This window comes from Mangifera indica, chromosome 9, assembly GCF_011075055.1.
Source record: "Mangifera indica cultivar Alphonso chromosome 9, CATAS_Mindica_2.1, whole genome shotgun sequence".
In the NCBI taxonomy this organism is placed as follows: domain Eukaryota; kingdom Viridiplantae; phylum Streptophyta; class Magnoliopsida; order Sapindales; family Anacardiaceae; genus Mangifera; species Mangifera indica.
This window is the reverse complement of record NC_058145.1, coordinates 17,629,222-17,651,136: the sequence shown is the minus strand read 5'-3', so window position 1 is coordinate 17,651,136 and position 21,915 is coordinate 17,629,222. Positions and strand designations below refer to the sequence as shown.

The window sequence follows — 21,915 nt, the reverse complement described above, 5'->3', positions numbered from 1 at the left end:
CAACACATTTCTTCATGCAGTTCTTGATTCTCTTCTCAACCGTTTGCACGAATCGAATTCACCAATAATTTGAATCAAATAATGGATTATAACGGATGAATCAAATCAAAGAGACATACCTGGATTTTTCTGCAGGCTTGGTTTGTGCCAAGATTCTAGCGAGAAACAGTACTTCTAGACACGAAATAATTAAAAAAGTACTTCTTCATGAACCTTAGACTTAAAAGATTATATAAATATCAATAACAATTAAATTAAGAGACCACAAATCTCGCCGTGACTTCGGTTTTTTCTTGCGTTTGGTGTAACAATTCTGGTATAGACTCGATGCATACTTAAATACTTTTTAATTTTCTATTAGTTTTCCTCATGTAACACTAGTTTTCTTTGAAACATGACATGTCGTTTCTAGACTGAAAATATATGACCTGTCGTATTGATCTTTGTACAAATCCCATCATATTAACTGCTTTGATAACGATGGGCTTTTGCTTTGGTCACGTGCAGCTGCAGATCAATGAATCAGTGGGGCACACTCAGAAGTACTGAAACCAGAATCTCCCATAAAACAACACTAAAAAAACCACTTTCAATTACTTTTGATGTAATTACTTTATTTCTCCGTAAGGCTTTCTTGTTTTGACAAACAGTTTATAGCCGCATGCTTACCAAAACTCTCTCAACTCAATCACCCCGCCACTTCACTTCACAACATGGCCTCTCACCACCCCTACCACGATCACAACCACCACCAAACCATCACCACATCTACCTACTGTTGCTGTAGCAAAACTTCTTGCCACCACTCTCACCCTGCTCAACCACCCCCTTTCTCAGATCCACTTCTCCAAACCGTTCTTTCTCAGCTCCTCCTCCAACCACAGAAGCAACAATCATCTCAACAAGCTCATCATCAGCACCTGACCCATAACGAAACTCAGAAAAACCATCCATCTTTCCATAAAAATCAAAGCTTACATCAAAATCAGAACTTGTTGCATCAAGAAGAATATCGACAAGCAAAACTGGTTCTCTCTTCTCTTATTAGCCGTATTGATGCTCTTGAAACGTCACTGCAAAACTTCTCTTTATTTTCTGCCAAACACAATCAATCCTCTTCTTCTTGTTCATGTTCTCTTAGAGACATGGCTGCGTGTGTGATTCAAACTCATTTTCGGACCTTTCTTGTGCGTAGATCCAGAACTCTTCGACAGCTCAAACAGCTTGCTTTAATCAAATCTAGCCTCAACTCTCTCAAGTTATCAGTTTCCAAGAAAACCCATTTGAATTTTCACCTTGTTTCTCGTAAAGCTATGGATTTGCTTCTCAAACTTGACTCTATCCAGGTACGCCATTTATTAGTAGTCAATTTCTTAACTTGACTCCTTTTCCATGCTAAAGTTTTTATGGACGGGTTCGCTTGCAGGGTGACGATCCCATTATCAGAGATGGGAACAGGTCAATTAGCATGGATCTGGTTAGGTTTTTGGAATTTGTTGATGGATTTGCAGTAAGAAAAAATGAGATCTCACGTAACGGTTCAAAGAATGTGAGATTAGTTAAAAATGATAGTAGTAAGTCTAGGCTTTCAAGGCCTAATGGTGGAGACTCTAGTAAGGATCAGATTGACCTAATAAAAAAAATGAGGGACCAAGTCGAAAGGATTCCTGGGCATTCTAGGGTTTCTAAAGCTGAGGATGAAGACATGGAGCTTGAAGGGTTTCACCAATTCATTGATGATGAAGAGGAGCAAGAAAACCCTAGGTTTTACAGAAATAAAAATGGGATTTTATTGAAAAGGCATGTTGTGCCTCAGCCAAAGTGAAAAAAAGTGTGAGCTTTGCAGAGAATAGGAATGTGTATAAGATTTTCAGCAATGACAATTCTCATGAGAGTGTTTCTAGTGATAATAATGGAATAATTTTGGAGAACTTTAGCACTGAAGTCGAAAGAAGTAAGGGTTTATCTGAAGTGACTGAGGATGGTTTTGGTGAGGAGTGTATTTGGAAAATGGAGGATCATTGCAGAGCAGTGATGAGGAAAGAAACTCTAGGAATTTAAGAAGTCAAGATACAAATTTAATTATTGCTGATTATATAGGTCAAGATGAATAGTTTGTGTTCTCTGCACCATTGCCTGTGAAGATGGAATCTAGAGATGATTTGATGAAGAAGAGCAAGGCTGTGAAAATTGTCACATAATGGGGTTCATTTTTGTAGATGTTGAATGAATGGATTTTTACTGAAACAGGTGTAAACGGGGCTTTATTTCTCTTGTGCGATATGTTTGTAGCCTTCAATTCCTGCAACTGTGATTTACCTTGCCCCCTTGAATCTTGTTTAATTTTTTAACAAAATAATAATTCTTAAAACTGTGATCCCCTTTGGTTAAAGTAAAAGTAATCATGAATAGGAATAAATTTATAGGCCAAATGACTTGCTCCCGAAGTTAGGGGTAAACTAAAATTCATACTCTTCCCCTTTTTTTAAATCTAAAGTCATAATTATGGGTATTATTCTGTTAAATTTTTTAATTAAAATTAAAGATAAAAATTATTATTTTAAAAAAATTTAAAAATTTAAAGTTTTTTTTTTATTTTTTCCTTTTAATTAAAAAATTTAATAATTTTTTTAATTTAAAATTTGAAATACGGGTATTTCTCTCTCAACTTAAGGTTTTTATTCTAATCTCTTCTCTTGTCATTCTTTTTGGCCACCATTGACTTTCTTTTTTTTTTTCTGTAGTTGACAAAGAAAGACTTACGAACGACGATGTTGATGACTAATGAACAATGACAAAAAATCAAAGACTAATCTTTGTCTTTTTCGAATCGATTTTAAACGAAACTTCCATTGTTTAATTTGTCTCCTTCCAATGCAGAATCAATCGAAAATGGGGCTGACTTGATGAAGACGAAGATTGGTCTTCAATTCTTTGCCTTCATTTTTCATCCTCATTCATTGGTCATCGACATTTTAATTTGTAAGTATTCCTTTATCTACAATATAAAAAGTTATCGGTGGTAAGAGATGGTGACCAAAGATAGAAAGAGAAAAAAACCCTAGATTTGAGGGAGAAATAACTATTTTGAATGGAAGAAAATTTATTATATTTTCAAACTTAAAAAAAAAAAATGATAAAACTTTGGTTTTTTAAACTTCTTGTTAAATAACGATTTTACCCTTAACTTTAATTGAGAAATTAAATAAAATTTTACCCATAAGCGTGACTTTAAGTTTTTATAAATTGAAATATATGAGTTTGAGTTTACTTCTAACCTCGCCGGAAACAAGTCTTTTGCCCAACATTAATAACCCTGATAAGATATGTCATCCTTGATATACATACAAATTATAGATGAGTATGTCATATCCCTCGAAATATTTTTAGATTTAGAACTGCCATTGACTCGTGTTGTGTTGAGGTTCATTTGGGGAAATCAAATAAGTGAACTATTCAAACAAATATTAAACAAACATCGAAGTATATATAATGCATATTCATTACTAGATCAACTTAGTTGAAATCCAAAAAAATTACAAAGTTTACACAGTGATTGAATTGCAACTCAGAGTGATTAACCTAATTCAACCCCTAATCAATTCGATCTGATGGTTTAAATGGATTCAGTTGATGTTATATCTCAAATCACAGTGTGTTTCCTTCACTAACAAAATCTGTACAAATCCTACCGTGACCTTGATGGTTATACAGCAAACCAGCACAGTTAACCGTATTGAACACTAGCTTACAGGTCATGGTTGAGCTGGTTTGACCGATCGACCGGCCTGTTAGACAGTCTGGTCTGGTTTTCAAAACCATGATCACACCTTCATACAAGGAACCTCACCATGCTCGACAAGAATGGAAAAAAAATTTTCAATTTGGTAAGATGTCGTCCGTGATCCCACATGGACCAATCTTAGGAAAATTTTATGAATTTCCTTGTCCTACAAAGAATACTCACTGAAGATCAGCAATGCTCATCCGAAGATGAATAAACTAAGCTCATATATGAAGTCTTCTGGAATGCATGCTTTGATCATAAGCATGAAGGATTATCATTTCCAGATGGGGCACTTACAATGAGCACACATAATTCAACTTGAGCACTGCTCCAATGCATATTTAGAGAAATACCTTCTGTACAGGATTCTCCTACTTTGGTTTTTGGGTGATCAGCTGGAGTCTAGCAGTATTGATGAACTATCTACCTCACTAACAATTTCCTGATAGCTAGTGCTGGCCATGGTTTCAAGTTTTGGGGCATTTGTGGCATTTTTCTTTGCTTCAAGAATTTTAACCCTAGCTTCTCTTAAAGCAATCAAAGCAACCTTAAAACTATGGTCAGACACCATACCTTCCTCAGCACATTTAACGGCTTCCTGGTGCAAAATATCATAATAAGAATTCTTCCCCTTTTGAGAATTACTTCGCAGCTCAAGAGAGGGTAGCACAACCGATACAGCTGCATCCTTGGCATTTTTTGTCCATCGCTTCAAAATATAATGTCGCGGTAGCATAAAAATATTTGCTGTCTTGAACACTGCAATCACGTCTGCAGAGGATTCCTTCAAACTCAAGCATCTTGCATCTACAACTAGCTATTTGTTCAGATAAATTCAAAGCCACGAACTGCAGTTTCTCTTCATCATTGAATCTTGCTATCTCGTATGTGCTGGTTGCTTCGTTGCTCTCACTAAGTTTCACAGCAAGTGCAAGAGATTCAAAAATTTCATCCTGAAATATTGAGAAAAATTTTCTCATGTAAACTTCAGCTGCTTGTTTTTCCATAGGAAGCGGAGTCTTTAATACTGGTTTTGTGTAAAAAGTTTCAAACTCTGCCCTCGGTTCTTTCTCATAGCAATCATCCAAAGCCTTCTCATATTGCTCTGCAAAATCCTGTAGTGTAGTCCTTGCATTAACAAAACCTTCAAAAGGTGAGTTCACACTTCCACTTTGCCAAGCATAATGCATACCGGCAAAGAATGTGTCTCTTAAATAGGTTGAGACCCACAATTGGCGATCAATATAAAGTGATTGAAGCCATTCATTTCCTCGTAGGTTATACTTATCAAGAAGCAATTGCCAGGCAGATTCAAACTCTTCAGACGTCTCAGTATTGTTAATGTACTTATCAAATTCCAACTGGAAGGTCTTTGGAAGGGCACTGTACACTTGCCCCATTTCCTTTGGCATTTTTTTATGATGTGCCACTTGCAATATCGATGTTTAGACCGTGGAAAAACCCTTTGTACTGCTCTAGTGATTGCAGAATGATAATCAGTAATGATTAACCCAGGTTGCCGCCATACATTGCCTCAAGCCAACTTGTGAAAAGCCAAATGAAAGTAGATTCAGTCTCATCAGCAAGCAATGCAAACCCAAAAACACTAACTGTTTGTGATGATTTACCCCAGTAAAAGGTGCAAATGGCATTTTATACTGATTCACTTGATAAGCAGTATCAAAGGCTACAACGTCAGAGAAACAATTATATGCAATTCTTCATCAACTTGTATCGCATTATAAAATGCAGGATCTTTGGATTGCATTACCTTAAAAAAGCCAAGAAGACCTTGGGCATCTATTCCAAAAGTGCTTAGGCGTCCTCTTCCAATGTAATTAACACTAGATTGAGCAGCAAATCCCATTTTTCCAAAATCGTTACAATCTTTGGTCAAGACATTCATAGAAGCTGTCAAACCCAATCCAGAGAAACTAAAAGAGCTACTTGGACTATTATTTTGATTATGCTCCTGCTTATGTGACCAGAGAAAATGCCTCATTGCAGGTGTTATCAACTCATGATTATGATTCTTCTCTAATTTTGGCACATAACACTTCCCATCATTTTGCCGCCTCACAGTCATATGTGCTTTGCAACCCTCCCTTGTAATAGGCCTAGCATGCCTCTTCTTCATATCAGTTACAGTACCCAAAAATTTCACACGTTTCACCCGTCAAAACCCTTCCTTTGAACAACAAAACTCTGTGGAAATAATCAAATTGTCTTTCTTAGAATGATAATAAGAATTCACGCAAATACTAAAACGTTTTTGCTTGGCATAAGCATTATAATAATTCCTTGCATCTTCTTCAGAAGTAAACTCCATCCCTAATGTAGGCTTTAAAATCCCACCAGCTAAGCACTTAGAATACTCAAGACTCTCATAATCCTCAATCCCCTCTGAGTGATCATCCACAACCACAGGAGCCTCAACTTCCTCCACACCAAAACAGTCATTGCTATCATCTTCCAAGGGCACATCAGAATCAACCAATTCTGTAGCTTCAGTGGAGGCCCCTTTTTCTGTGTTAGTTTATTAGTCCTGCCACATCCAAAATCAAACAATACATAATGACTAATTCCATCTACAAAGGATAATCCTTATTCAAATTCTTCTAAAACATAACCAGATAATCAAGCGAAAACACAGCTTAACGTTTTAAGTTTTTTACAACAACTAAATATAGCTTATCAAGAGCATTGAACCAAACTACAAATTATGTGCCTTAAACTTTTGACTTGAACATAAAAAAACAAATTAAATAACCACGTAAAACAAAAATACAGATACATTAAGCAAAACTAAGAACAAAAATTTAAATCCAGAAGCTGAAATGAAGCACACTCCCACTTCATAACATTGCCAGTCAAAAACACATTTTGAAAACAAAAACAGCAAAATAAAGACAACCCAGAACTGAAAAAGAACAGAGAAACGATGTAAAACAAAACTAGAAACACATTAAGCAAAACTAAAAACAAAAATTTGAACCCAGAACCTGAGATGAAGCATACTCACACTTCATAAGTAACATTGCCAGTCAAAAACACATTTTGAAAATAAAAACAGCAAAATAAAGACAACCCAGAACTGAAAAAAGAACAGAGAAACGATGTAAAACAAAATTAGAAACACATTAAGCAAAACTAAGAAGAAAAATTTGAACCCAGAACCTGAGATGAAGCATACTCCCACTTCATAGGTAACATTGGCAGTCAAAAACATTTTGAAAACAAAAACAGCAAAATAAAGACAACCCAGAACTAAAAAAAGAACAGAGAAACGATGTGAAACAAAATTAGAAACACATTAAGAAAAACTAAGAGCAAATATTTGAACCAAGAACATGAAATGAATCACACTTTATAAGTAACACTGCCAGTAAAGAACAATTTTTTAAAGCAAAAAATAATGGAAGAGGAAAATTGAAGATAACCCAGAAGTGAAAAGAGACGGAGAAACCAAAGGGTGTCTGTGGATTTGAATTTGATCGTGAGTTACCTTTTCAACAAGATCAAAGAGGCCGCCGCGGACGAGAAACTGCCAAAACCCGCGTCTGCTGTTATCTTCTGGATAAGGAAAGTGCAGTTAGCAAATACTGACCGTCAGATTAGTAAGAGTCAATAAGGTTTAAGAGATTAACGGCCAACGAATTGTTTATGGACTGGAAATTAAGTCTACAGAAGACTTGTTGTTACCAATTTTCTATCTAATTTTGTTTTATTATATTGAAGTGAAGTCACATTTTCAGTATTTTTATCAAGGACATTTAACTATATCAAAGTTTAATCTCTTTGATTACTTAATGTTTCAAACTTTATCGTGTGTTCTTTCTTGAATAATCAAAAGTGAATTCAAGTTAAATTAAACTCAAAAAAGATTAATTCATAATACAAATAATAATATCAAAGTAAAAAAATGATCATCAAAAGAGAAGAAAAACCATGAAAGAAGAAAATGAAACAACTAAAAAAATAGTTCCAATTTAGAATCACAAATACCCTGAAAGCTTATAAAATAATTATAAGAGCATAATAGAGAAGAAACAAGTAATTGGGGTCACCAATGACTGTCATCCACATCCTTTTTTTAAATTTAATGAGCCTCTTTTCTTGCCACAATTTGTCCTCCTCCAAGTGGAAGTTGCATTGAAGGTATTGCACGTATATATTGAACAAAATTTCAAATTTTAACCAGAGTAAAATGGCCCTCCTTTGACCCCCTATCCTCTATTAATCCCCTCCCCTCTACTAGACTAATATTATAGTAATAATACTGATAAATTCAATTAATATTTCATAAATTACACTTTGAAATACGTATAAAACAAAAAAAAAAAACGAGACAAAGATTGTTTTTATCTCTATTCTCATCTTCAACCATGTCAAAAAATTCTTTTCTTACATAAGATGAGATAAGAAGAGGACCAAATTTTTATGGTCAAATGACTATCCCATCTTTCCCCTGACCTGACCAACATTCTTAGAAATATTAATGTTTAAAAATATTTTGCACAAAACTAATTACCCTCCAATCTAAGCTCGACAAACAATTAATTAATAATAAAGACAATCTAAATATAGCCTCAAAAACTCCCTCCTAATCTCAAGGTCCAGGCATCATCACCACCACCAAATTTTTATTTTAATTTATTAATAAAATATGAATTATTTAAAATTAATTAATATATGACATTATTTATTTTATTAATTAAATTTGAAATAATTAAAAATTAGAAAAAGGAAATTAGATCAGAGGGTCCATCGATGAGAAATAACCGAAAAAAATTAACAATTTTATTTTATTTTTTCTCGTCTTCCCTCATGGATTAATTGATTTGGAGAGAAAAAGGAAGAGAAAATCAAGAAAACCCAGAAGGCTAACTGGGTGAGTCATTCATTAATTGATTGAAAGAGATTCAATTTTGAGTGTAAAGTTTGAATTTTTATTGCAATTATTAATATTATTATTGGCGAGAGAGAGTGGCGGAGAGGCGGAGTTGTGGAGTTGTGGAGTTGTTTGTTTAAAAACTCAATGCGGTCTTTGAGAAAAAGACCAAATTTGAGGGAGACCTAGAAGGCGACTTTCGGGGAAAGATCAAGATCTGATGGTGGGTTGTGTGAGTCTGAGTTATTGTTGTTGGTGTCGAGGTTATTTGGATTGCTTAAATTGTGTTAGAGAAGAGGCTGTTGGTGGTTGTTGTTGTGGTGGTGGTGGCGGTGTGGTGGTGAGGCTGCATAGACAAGGATGCAGCTTCACTTTTCGCCTAGCATGAGAAGCATCACAATATTATCAAGTAGCAGTAACGGTGTTAATGGCAATGGAGGAGGTTTCATTGACTTTATGAAGATCAAGGTCGCATCTCGTCACATCTCATATAGGACCCTTTTTCATGCAATTCTTATTCTTGCTTTCTTGTTGCCCTTTGTCTTCATTCTTACCGCTCTTGTTACTTTAGAAGGTGTCAACAAGTGCTCCTCTTTTGGTATGTTTCTTTGATCTTGATTCATTTCATTTTATTTATGGGTTTGATTCCATTTTTTTATTGCATTGATTAGTTCGTTTTAAAAGATTTGAAATTTGGGATTTTTAATAATTGATTAGACCTAATGGATTGATGTTAATGGTTGGATTTTTTATGGAGTTTGATTTCATTATAGGATCTGAGTTTTGGATTGATTTCTTTAGTAAATTCTGAATCTAAGTTAATGTAATCCACATTTGATGTGGAGAGGAAATGATTTTGAAACCAACTTATTGGCCTTCTAGTGTGAATTCATATTGTCTAGTGGTTGCCAGTGCTAGAATCAGTAGAATTATGGGGTTATGGCTCAATCTAAGTGTTTGCATTGTCAATGTTATAATTAATTTAATTGATTTCAAATAAGTTGAGTCAACCCTTTGTTCGTTTAGATTATAATTGACATTAGAGATTGATTGGAGACCTACCACAAGCACTGTTTGAAATTCGTTTATCGATTGTATCTTTTGATTAATTTTTTTTGGAAGATACCCTCCCCAATTGATGGGTTTAAATTTTACTTGTATTATTTTTTCTTGTTCAACATTCAAATAGTGTCAGCTGTAACTGTAATTTCCAGGTATTACAAATTGTGAAATCGTTACTTCTGTATGTAGTAACTAGATGTTTGCTTTTACTAAAATAGATTGCGATCTGGGGTAGTATTTATAGTGCTTTTAGTTATTTGTTCTTGACCTGTTTGTGATTCTTTGTCTGTGCTTTTCTTCTCTGCTTCAGATTGTTTGGGCAGACGGTTAGGACCAAGGTTTCTCGGTCGGGTTGATGATTCAGAGGTAAGTCTCTCCCTCTGTCTCTCTGTCTCTATCTTTTTCTCAAATTACATTTAACATGTTCTTTTGATCCTTCATTTTTGGTTTGTTGTCAATTTTTATGTTTTTTAATGAAGTTGGTTACACTTTGTGCTGGTGATGATGTAACAGAAATTGGTTAATGAGTTCTACAAGATTCTTAATCAAGTTAACGCCGAGGAAATCCCAAATGATGTAAAGCTTCCAGATTCTTTTAGTCAACTTGTTTCTGACATGAAGACCAGTCAGTATGATGCTAGGACATTTGCTATCATGTTGAGAGCAATGGTATGTTGAAGATCTAGTTTTGTTTTTGTCCACTGTCTAATTTTTTTCTTTTGCTTTTTTTTTTTAAAAATTTTGTGGAGAGGAATGGGGTGAAGAAAACTAAGGCTTCAAGAAATAATCTCATCTACACTTTTTCCTTCTTCATTCAAAGCTTTGTAACAAGACCAAATGAGGTTCTAATCCCTGGTCTTAGGAGGGTTGGTGAGAATTAAATTTTTGATAGTTTAGATTTTTGTCAGTATTCATAAACTTTAGGAAAATTCAGGGAAAAAAAAGGTGTTTTGGAGAAGAAAGAAGGATGAAGCTACTACTTGCCCCCTACCTTAATGCGCTGGATTCTGATAACCACAGTGTCAATTTTGTAGAAATTTAATTGGTTATCTAAATTAAGTTATGAATTTACTATTGAAAACAAAGCTCCCTGCATTTTCATTTAGTCAAATAAACATTGCAAGCATTTGGGCCACAGAATATTAATGTACTGGTAAATATGCTCTGTTGATGTCTACTGTAGTTAATACAGTTACTACAGTTTCTCTCTCTGTAAATTTGATGCCTACTCTTGTCGATCCTCCTTCAATGTACTATCACATCTCCATAGTGTTAGAACTATGTGCTTATGATATGAAATTTGTGGTTCAAATGAAGACATGATGCAGGTAATGTTTATACTTTGTTTGAATCGTTTTGAGGATACTCAGATCTTATGAACACAACTTAGTATATATAGTTTGATGCCAATGTCAGAGAGAATGAAAGAGGGTTTCTTTTATTAATGGCTGGGGGATTACTTCATTTCATTTTTGATACCCTGGTTATCTTGCTTGGATAAGGATACATGTCTTGATTATTAAGACTGCATTTTCCAGTGTCCAGAGTATGTGATATTGGGATTTAAGTTAGATGAGAAACTTAAGGCTTCTATGAACTCCACTGCTTGCTCATCTGTTTGAGAGATTAACAGTTAAGCAATTTAATTGTTTCTGGACAGTACAATTCTTAAAAAGCATGCAGCAATTAGAGGAGTGTTGTTATGGCAATCAGACCTGCTGTTTGATCAATCTGTGACCTAATTTCCTGATATTTCTCTTTAGGATTTAAGCTTTGAAAGCCAGAAGGGACAACATATGTTGTCTCATATTGCCTGTTTCCTTGGTAAACCAAGACTTCCACTGTGCGTACCCCTCTCCAGTGACCTACATAAGAAAAAAATGTCCAAGTTTCTTGGACTATGATGGTGTGTTATTTTAATAAATGGGGAAAATAGGGATGTTGTATCATTAACTGGAAGTAGGAAATCAGAATTATCTCTACAATATTTTCACCTTGAATTTCTTAACCTTCATGTGTGTTGTGACGAATGAGGATGTCTTTAAACTATTAACTTTTTTGGTATGTCCTCATTTATTTTAGCCTTACCAGTTATGTTGTGTGCTTTGCTATTATTATATCAAGAAAGAGACTGATAAATAAATAATTAAAGTTGTAGTCATATAATGTCTGTATGCTTATCTTTATTGTGAATATGATTTTAGTTAGAACAAATTTACTGCACTGGTTTAGACTGATATTATTGTTTATGCACAGATGGAGAAATTTGAAAGAGAAATCAGGGAATCTAAATTTGCAGAACTGATGAACAAGCACTTTGCTGCAAGTTCTATTCCTAAAGGCATCCACTGTCTTTCTCTGCGTTTGACTGATGAATATTCCTCTAATGCTCATGCACGCAAACAATTGCCTCCCCCGGAGCTCCTTCCTTTGCTTTCTGACAACTCTTACCACCACTTCGTCTTGTCAACTGATAATATTTTGGCTGCTTCAGTTGTTGTTGCTTCTGCAGTGCAGTCATCTCTAAAACCTGAAAAGATAGTGTTCCACATAATCACAGACAAGAAAACTTATGCGGGTATGCACTCTTGGTTTGCACTAAACCCTGTCTCCCCTGCTATTGTTGAAGTGAGAGGTGTTCACCAGTTTGATTGGTTAACAAGAGAGAATGTTCCAGTTCTTGAGGCTGTTGAGAACCATTATGGAATCAGGAATTACTACCATGGGAATCACATTGCTGGAGCCAATCTCAGTGATACCACTCCTCGACATTTTGCTTCAAAATTACAGGCTAGAAGCCCAAAGTACATATCTATACTGAACCATCTCCGCATATATTTACCAGAGGTAAGTAGATGCAATATTAGCTGTTTCTTGTCTCTTATGTGGATACAAAAATCTTCTCCTGTCTTTCATACTCATAAAATTCTTTAAAAGTATACCAAAATTTGACATGACAGTGAGTAGGATAATTAGGGAGATTATCGGAAAAGAATATTACAATCTCTATTGCTTTTGAATTTGTTAAAACATCTAATATTTTCTATATTTGCTTATTTAGGTGGGACTTTGTAATTTAATCAAGTAACCAGAAAAAGGATTGTTTGCTGTCCGTACAATTTGTGCACATAATTTGTAGCATTGAGAGTGAAATGGTTTAATTTTGTTTGCCAATTGTTTGTATTTAACAGCTCTTTCCACACCTCGACAAAGTGGTCTTTGTAGATGATGATATTGTAATCCAGCGTGATTTGTCTCCTCTTTGGGAAATTGATCTTAAGGGCAAGGTTAATGGAGCTGTGGAAACTTGTAGAGGCGAAGATGAGTGGGTAATGTCTAAGCGCTTTAGAAACTACTTCAATTTTTCACATCCCCTTGTAGCAAAGAATTTGGACCCTGAGGAATGTGCGTGGGCTTATGGGATGAATATCTTTGATCTTCGTGCATGGAGGAAAACGAATATAAGAGAAACTTACCATTTCTGGCTGAAAGAGGTAAAGTTTTGATTACTTTATTTCTCACTATAATATTTCCTTTACCTTAACCTCCCTCCTTATTTGTGTTTTAAGCCATAATGAGGATTGTGGAATGGCTGAGTGAGTTATTTAAGGAAATAGAATTCAATATTCATAACTGCTAGAGCATCCATGCCAAATTTTTTCTACTACAACTAAATCTCATCATGGTCATTTATTCATTTATATCTGTTAGCATTGTCTATTTGTAGGATGTTAAATTGTTTACTGAAATTTGAAATTTCAGTTATAGAAGTTTTGGACTAATATTAGAACTTACTTTTAATGAGCAAAGAATTGTAAACGTGTTTTCTGATTTCTTTCTCTTCTTTTTGATTGTATCATTAGCATATGCTTTGTCACAATTTTATTCTTATTGTGGGGTTTTTTATACTAGAACCTGAAATCAAATCTGACAATGTGGAAGCTTGGAACCCTACCACCTGCTTTGATTGCATTTAAAGGTCATGTTCACCCGATTGACCCATCATGGCACATGCTTGGCTTGGGCTATCAGAATAAGACCAATATCGAAAGTGTGAAGAAGGCTGCAGTTATCCACTACAATGGCCAGTCAAAACCATGGCTACAGATTGGCTTTGAGCATCTCCGCCCATTTTGGAGCAAGTATGTCAACTACTCCAATGATTTTGTGAGGAACTGCCACATCTTGGAGACGTAACCAATCAACTAGTGGAGCTAGGAACAAGAGATAGAAGGGGAAAAGACATTACTGATATGGGTTTAAATACATTTTTTTGTCTCATTCTTTCAAGGTTATAAATGAGAAGTCAGGTTGAAAAAATTGGCTGAAAGTGGCAATACCTTCCAGGTTCAGATATTGCAGTCACCCCATACTATTGCAGGACTGGACGTGCGTCGCTAGACGGATATTGAGTTTCATTCTTTGATTCTGTATTATACAAATCCGTGGTTAATTCTTTGCTTGGGAAAGGGATACTGTTACCGGTATTCCTGCTAGGGATCTTGCTTGGTTACTTGGCCCATAATTTGGAATAAAACTGAAATACACAATACACTGCTTATGTTGATGTCTTCATATTGATTGATCGATGATGGGATGAGGAACGCTAGGAAAGGTTTTCAGTTATGCTCCCCCATGAAGTCCATAAACATTTTTTCTCCCTTTATTATTTTTACTATTTTTTTGGTTACTGGTGCTGTATTTTTTGTTAGTACCTCCCATTTGATTTTTGGTATCATGGTGAATTCTAGGAGTAGGTCATGGAAGATTGCTTTGTTTCAGGTCCCATTCAATTGGGGAACTGTTATTAGGTTACATTACATACTGGTATTTGTTATGTACTATTCCTGATACACATTTCAAATGTGCAGATAATTCATTTTCTTGAAAACATTTTTTTCGTCCTCCTCCACCATTGGCCATTCTGTAACTTACTTTGTTTATGTCTTGGGAATAGAATCTCTAAGAAAATTTATTAGCAAGATGGTATAAAGAAAGATTCCTCTTTTTCTTGGAATTTGCTTAGTTGATGATAACAAGAAATCCATTTAGAATTTAACACCTTTTTTTTCTTTTTAATTTTTGGCATCCATAGGCTAGATTGGAAATTCTGATGTTTCAAGGCAAAGAGGTTTCATTCTTGACATATTCCTAATGTTCTGAACCCACATTTGATCGGACCTCTTTGGCATTTTGCTTCTCTAATAACAAAAATATGATTCACCTCTTCTTGTCAATAAAATGATTGAATGATTAAGACAGGTTTAGGGGTATTTAGTGGCAATTATGTAAGCTACAATTGATTCTTTCAAAGCACAAGATGGAAGAAATATGTTCATTGTATTTGCTTGAAATTAAAGAGCTCGAGCCAAAGAAATTGTACTTGGTTTTTGTCACTTCGGGGTTTGTTAACATTCATGATGATAGTGTAATGCAAAATTTAGTACCTGTATTAGTATTTATATTCATTATTAGTGCATGAAATATATATATTCATTAAAGATAGCATAAATCCCTAATAGAATTCAAACCAATTTTTAGGATGTAAACTTCATTCAATTTTGAACTTGACCATTTTATAATACTAACAAGGCCAAACGACTATTTCTCATCTAAAGTTTGATGCGAACCTAACTTTTTATCCATTAATTATTGAAAATTTAAATATTTATTCGTCTGTTAAATTTTATTGTTATTGTTAGAGGTAAAATCGCTATTTAAAGAAAAAAATTTATCTTTTATTTATTTATTTTAGTTTTGAAAATTCACAATTTCCCCTTACCCTAATATTTTTCAAGTTTAAAAACTAATTTTTCCCCCCTTAAGTCTAAGTTTGCAAACTTCATATTTTTTTCATTCACAGTTGCCCCCCTAATTTTATGAAAAATCTCAGTTTCAACCCACTTTAGATTTAGTTTCTAGATTACTATTGACGACCTTTTCTTTCTGTCTCTGGTGTCTCTTGTACCAAGTCTAAGATGTCAGTGTCCATCTCCCTCCCATTTCTCTTTCAACCGATGTCTTTGTCAAAACCGAAGACTTCATCTTTATTGTCAAGGAAACGCATTGATGAAGGATCAAGAGCCAACGAAGAAACGTGAGCAACGTACAATGCCAGCGATGGCCGAAAGTTGCACTATGACAGAGAGACCTATTGCATCGTGATCTCATTGAAGGAAAGAGACTCAATCAGAGAGAGAGGCCTGGCTAACATCGAAGAGGAAGGGAGGCATGGTCTCGAGCAGAGAAGTCGGTTGGAGAAGGTCGCTAAAATGTGTAAAAATTTGAAAATAAAAAAGAGGTTGAAATTGAGATTTTTCAGAAAGTTGTAGAGGCAATTGTGAACGGTAAAAATATGGAGGTTGTGAATCTAGACTTGGGAGAAAAAAATCAATTTTTAGATTTGAAAAATATGATGGTAAAAGGAATTATGAGCTTTTAAAACTAAGGTAAAAAAAAATGAGATAATTTTTTTCTTTTTAATAAAATCTTTAAATAACGATTTTACTTTTGACAATAACAATAAAATTTAATAAACGGATAAATATTTAAATTTTTGATAGTTAATAAATGAAAAGTAAAATTTACATTAAACCTTAGATGAAAAATATTCATCTAACCTATTAACAACATGGGTAAGTCTAGAATATCACTATTTTACAAATTTACATATTTTTATTATTTAATTATGAAATTGTATAATTTTAATAGTATTTATAATCAGTGTTTTAAAATTTGAACCAATCAACTAATCTAATTGAGAATCAGTATCAAATCAATTTCAAACAATAACTAAAACAACTTTTAATCTATATCAACATCATATGACTAAAAACATATTAAATCCGATTAAAAGGTCGATCCACACATCAATCCTTTGACTCATAAGAAAGTATTTCATCCCATTAAAAAGATTTTTAGATATTTTTATGGAAATTTTCAATTGGTGAGTTATTAACTATGGGAACGGTTGGAACACTCACAAAGCTATAAGGAGTCGGTATGGTTACTGGGTCACACATTAAGGGAGTGTTTGATTTCAGTTTTTTAAGATTACTTTAGTAATCTATCTTTTATTTTCTTGTTTGGTTTGTCAGTAATAAAAGATTAAAGTAATCTTCTATTATTAATGTTGACGTGACAGGTAATATAGATGGTAATTTGATTATTATCTTCACCTTAAATATTTAAAGGTTACTAAGATAATCTTGATTTTATTATAATTATATTATTATTTATTAATTTTTGAGATAAAAATAAATTTATTTTTAATTAATATGATAAATAATATAAAAATATTTAAAAATAATTATATTCAAGGGTATTTAAGTAAAATAATTTATTAGTAATATTTTATTATTTTTAACCAAATATAATAATTATTTATATATACCAAATTTTATCAAACAGAGTACTCATTTATACCCAAACTAAACGTCTTATAAAGAGTGATGATTGGTGGGATATGATATGATGAGAGAAGTGAACGGTGACGATTTCAGATCACAAGTGAATTTGTGTAAGTGACACACATAATACGAGGTCGTTTGTGAGGTTGGAGAGTGGAAGTTAGGAAGAGAGTTTAACAGTCTTAAAAGAAATAAAAGAGTAAAATTTGTCCACTTCCATAGCCTCAGGAGATTGGAAGGAGAAGGCAAGAAAAAATGGTAGCATTGACCTTAGATTTAGCAGACTTTGAAAACTCTCAAACTGCCCCCTCTCAAGCAACTTATTTTATCTCTTCGTTTTATTTTTTCTTTTAATTAATATTATTGAAAAGACATCACCTTTCTTTCTTCTTTCTTCTTCTCGTCTGCTTCCTCAGTTTGATAAAAACAGAGTGACCCAGATCAGTTCCGGAGGCAAGTAAGATAACCCATCAAGGTTTTTGGATTCTTTTCAGTGGTTGCTTTGGGTTTTTGATTGTTTTGGAGGTGACCCAGTTGAGGATTTTGCTGTTTAAAACCCTGTACTTTTGTGTATTTTTGGTTCTTAATTTCATTTTTCTGGTGGGATTTATATGGATTATCCTCATTGGGGATAATGATGTTATTTTTTATTGCCTAGAAATCAGAAATTCACGTCTTTATTATAACTATTTTTCCTTTCTTGTATTAATTTCCACTTCTAAGATTGTTGATTTTTTTTTTTTTGTGTGTGTGATTTATATTCATACTTAAAGAATACTAAAGTGAGAATTTTGATCAATCTGTAAAATTCAGGACTTGATTCGAGGACTTCTGTGATTACTGATTACTCATAGTGAACCTTGTCGGTATATTTATTGATAAATTCGTTAGGAGAAAGCTTCAGTGAGGATCCTGGAGTTTTAAGTCTCAGAGATTCTTCTTGCCGTCAATCAGAAGAGGTTTTAGATGGCGGGTGTACAAGATCAGTTAGAGATCAAGTTTCGGTTGACCGATGGGTCGGATATCGGTCCCAAGAGCTTTCCTACTGCTACAAGCGTGGCAACCTTGAAGGAGAGCATTCTTGCTCAATGGCCTAAAGGTTAGTTGGGTGTGTTTTGCTTAAATTCCAAGTTTATCAGGGTTGGCAAAGTTTAACATTTGTAGCTACTTTTCCATCGAGTTTCTTCTTTGGTAAATGTTTCATTGTTAACTATGGTTAGGCATAAACACTTGCGGAGAGAAATCAGATGACATATTGTTGTTAAAATTACAAAATTTTGATATATACTTAGAGAAACTCCTATGGAATTGATTCTTTGTGTTGGTTTAATTAGTCACATATCATTTGAATGAACATGACCATCTTTTGCAGAGCTGTTGTCAAGTACCTTTGCCGCCAATTTAATGTCAAAATTTAGTAAGGTTTCTTGGTGAAATTCTTGGATATGCATGATCTTTTCAAGACAATCAAAAGAACTAGCTGTGAACTTTGTGGAAGAGTAGTAGAAACTTGTCTCAAAGAATATATGAAACATCATCAAGTAATTTTCATTCTTATGTGATCTGTTGAGAATGAAAAATGTGATGTTTCAGGCTTTCAGCTGTGGTTAAACCATGTTAGACTAGAGTACAAGCTGTGTAGCAGGAGGAGAGACAGAACCATAGCCTCTCCGTTTCTCTTCCTGCTGCGCATAGGTTTTACTCTAGTCTAACACTGTTAACCACAGCTGTGGTTAAACCATGTTAGACTAGAGTACAAGCTGTGTAGCAGGAGGAGAGACAGAACCATAGCCTCTCCGTTTCTCTTCCCGCTACGCATAGGTTGTACTCTAGTCTAACACTGTTAACCACAGCTGAAATATCACATTTTTCATTCTCCTAGTGATGTTGTCTCGTCCATGTAGTCTCAAATAATGCATTGTGATTAATTTAGTATCAGTTAAATGAACATGCTTTTAAGTTGTTTGCTATCTTGTTTTTGTTGTGTTGTAACTGGATCCAAATTCAGGACAATTCACCTGCAATAATTGGTTCATCTGGGGACTAAAATATGTCCTTTATTTATTTTTGCACCAAAATTAAGAGAGTCAAACTTTGTAATATATTTCTTTTTATCAAAGACATGCAGTATATTCCTTTAGTTGCCACTCACTTGAAATGTGGTCCAATTCTCTCTCTATACCTGGTTGAGCTGATGTAGAAGTTAGATACCGTGAAAGTCTGGAAATCATCTTTCATTGCAGCTTGTCCTTGGTCTTAGTCCATCAACAACTCAGTAACAGTTTTGGCAAAAATTTGTAAAAAATTAATAAGCAATCCATTAAACTAATTCTAGAACTGTCAATCTTGTGATAAACATATGACCTTGAACAGATTGTAAGCCTTAGAATTATTCAGGTATTGATTGCCATGTGGTTGCATTTGTCTTCTTATTGCTTATTAAAAGATCTCCTCTGTGACTTCTGTTCCTTTGTTAATTAACATGATCTTTAAGAATGTATGCATTTATCTATTTGGACAGAAAAGGAGAATGGTCCAAGAACAGTGAAAGATGTGAAGATTATAAGCGCAGGAAAGATATTGGAGAACAACAGAACACTGGGGGAGTGCCAGAGTCCCCTATGTGATATTCCGGGTAGTGTTACAACCATGCATGTCATTGTTCAACCTCCATCTCAGGAGAAAGGTACCATTTTTTGCATTGCATATTTTGCTCTTTTTTCCAATATGCTATTCTAAGATGAATTTTAGAAATAAATTACTTAATTTTTGTTTGAACAGTATGCAGATTTGATACCGAAAAGATAGCAGAAAATTGTGTTTTAAAGATGATGAGATTCCAACTTCTGCCATCTTTTTTGTCCCTTCTATGGAAACATCAATGTAACATCATAATGGAAACTGCAGTCACCAAAAACTAATCTTTTTTCAAAGGGTTGAAATTTTCAGACATTTTTTTTTTGTAAATTAACAAGCTTAAATTACTATCAATAAAATTGTGTGCTAACAATAAATACTAATTTGTGTACTGATGATGACGTGTCATTAAATAATTAAGTGATTTTGAGCTAGATAAAAAGTAATACCAAATCATATGATAACACGTTATCATTAGTACACATATTAGTACTTATTGTGAACGCACATAGATTTACTCAATTATTATTGGCCTCCTGAGTACAGAACCAGCCAAGCCAAGGCCAACAACCCTACCTGACTACCTAATTTGCTTTGGCCTTTTCCCCAACATAAAGCATGTTCAGTAATTGTTCTTCCACTTGTTTCTTATTTTATGATGGAGCAGAAAAGAAAGAAGCTAGCCAATCAAAGCAGAACAAATGTGTTTGTGTTATATTATAATTTTCGATTCTGGCAGTGTCCAAGGCATCATTCACAGGTGGGTTTGGTACTTGGCTGTTATTCTCATTACTTTTATCAGTAAACTAATTTACTGTTGTGTTCTAAATTTCTCCACAGATAAGCGACGTTGGAGCCGGTTTAGATAAGTTGATTTGGTGAATTGCGCATTGATGAGAGGCACCGGCATTAAGCACATTTATGATAGGCCATGTTTTCCTGATGTTTACGCTCTCTTCATACAGCTGTTGCATTTTCATCCATTTGGTTTACTGCGTCCATTGTTAAGTCATTGATTAGACTATGCTATCAAGCAACTATATCCAAGTTACAGTATCTGAAATTTGTGTCTCCTATTTCTTTCATTACCATTTTTAATGCCTTTATCAGTACTTGAATTCATGTCGATGCTCATGCTTTGCAAAGCAGAATTGCTCGAAATTCTGAGTTGTTACAGGTTATCAATATCGATTGTTGTATGCTTCTTTGAATCCACAGCTGAAATGTTCAAATGATTGACTTCATTGACATTATATTTCATGATATTGATGGTGTCTTCATCACGCTACAGCTTGCATATTATGTATATGTATATATGAGTGTGTTTGTGTGTGTGTGTGTGTGTATATATATGTTCTGGGAACTTCTACCCAGATGAACTATTGGATTTTGGCCTACTGAACAATTACATCTTGTTTGAAATGTTGATCATTGTTCAAATATCATGTCAAATTTTGTTAGTTTTGCCATGTAGTCATGTTGACATCTCAAGGCTTTCTCTATTAGGGCTGCTAAAAAACCAGAAAACTGATAAATCAAACTAAAACCAAGGAAACCAAACTGCAAAAGCCAGTAGACTGGTGAATCAGTTTCGGTTTGCCTTTTTAGATTTTTTTCAATTGTTGGTTCGGAATTGCTTTATCAGTATAAAAACTGGATTTTGGTTAACGGACAAGTTGTTAGGTAATGACAGAACTAGTTGGCAACACTTTACTATTAGGGACTTTTTGTACTAATGGAACAATTATGAATAAACAGACCCTTCTCTTGATGCATCTTATTGGTGCAGTTTTTGGAGAATTATGGCTCTTGCATGTGCTTCAATATTTGAAGAATCAAATCCCTTTGATCTTTTTTGCACTTAACAGCAGCACAAGCCCAGGATTTCGGCGCCCAAAATCCAAAGCTTTCTTTGGAGTTTTTAGTCGGCAATGTCCGAAAACAGAACTGGATAGGTATCCGAACTAATAACTGGATCAGAAACAAGGTAACCAGAAATTTGGTTCCACTTCTCAGATAACTGCTGCCATTTTATTGTTTTCTTTGTTTTGTTTATACACGCAGCTTAAAATGGTTGTTCAATGCCTGGCAAAAGTTTTCAACTGTGCAGTTGATATTGGAGGGATGGG

General features: G+C 34.2%; 4 protein-coding genes across 10 annotated transcripts; 3 read left to right on the top strand and 1 right to left on the bottom strand.

The window, feature by feature from the left end:
• The first annotated feature begins 471 nt into the window (after positions 1-471).
• Positions 472-2,333, top strand: LOC123226366 (BAG family molecular chaperone regulator 8, chloroplastic-like). The gene is given in 4 exon segments (XM_044650867.1): positions 472-1,346; positions 1,427-1,817; positions 1,820-2,058; positions 2,115-2,333. Coding segments are annotated over 4 exon segments (1,350 nt in total). The 5' UTR covers positions 472-713; the 3' UTR covers positions 2,202-2,333.
• A 1,151-nt stretch (positions 2,334-3,484) lies between these two features.
• On the bottom strand, positions 3,485-7,457 carry LOC123224815 (protein FAR1-RELATED SEQUENCE 5-like). Of its 2 annotated transcripts, none has more exons than XM_044648538.1 (2): positions 7,293-7,457; positions 3,485-6,332 (listed from the first exon to the last, which is right to left on the bottom strand). In XM_044648538.1, the coding sequence occupies exon 2, from the start codon at positions 5,197-5,199 to the stop codon at positions 4,441-4,443; it is 759 nt and encodes a 252-aa protein (XP_044504473.1). In that variant the 5' UTR covers positions 5,200-6,332; positions 7,293-7,457; the 3' UTR covers positions 3,485-4,440. The 2 variants fall into 2 exon arrangements, with proteins under 2 accessions (XP_044504473.1, XP_044504474.1); XM_044648539.1 differs by lacking the exon at positions 7,293-7,457 and adding an exon at positions 7,228-7,264.
• A 1,026-nt stretch (positions 7,458-8,483) lies between these two features.
• Positions 8,484-14,626, top strand: LOC123226508 (probable galacturonosyltransferase 14). The gene is made up of 6 exons (XM_044651035.1): positions 8,484-9,276; positions 10,051-10,106; positions 10,254-10,409; positions 11,997-12,587; positions 12,932-13,234; positions 13,653-14,626. The coding sequence occupies exons 1-6, from the start codon at positions 9,039-9,041 to the stop codon at positions 13,935-13,937; spliced, it is 1,629 nt and encodes a 542-aa protein (XP_044506970.1). The 5' UTR covers positions 8,484-9,038; the 3' UTR covers positions 13,938-14,626.
• Positions 14,627-17,320: 2,694 nt separating this feature from the next.
• Positions 17,321-21,069, top strand: LOC123225832 (membrane-anchored ubiquitin-fold protein 2-like). Of its 6 annotated transcripts, XM_044650121.1 has the most exons (5): positions 17,355-17,606; positions 17,963-18,248; positions 19,671-19,835; positions 20,454-20,546; positions 20,627-21,069. In XM_044650121.1, exons 2-4 carry the CDS (start codon positions 18,116-18,118, stop codon positions 20,507-20,509), a joined length of 354 nt encoding a protein of 117 aa, XP_044506056.1. In that variant the 5' UTR covers positions 17,355-17,606; positions 17,963-18,115; the 3' UTR covers positions 20,510-20,546; positions 20,627-21,069. The 6 variants fall into 6 exon arrangements, with proteins under 6 accessions (XP_044506052.1, XP_044506054.1, XP_044506053.1 ...); XM_044650117.1 differs by lacking the exon at positions 20,627-21,069 and having other exon boundaries at positions 17,321-17,602; positions 19,931-20,473; XM_044650119.1 differs by lacking the exon at positions 20,627-21,069 and having other exon boundaries at positions 17,348-17,624; positions 19,931-20,473.
• The last annotated feature ends 846 nt before the right edge of the window (positions 21,070-21,915 follow it).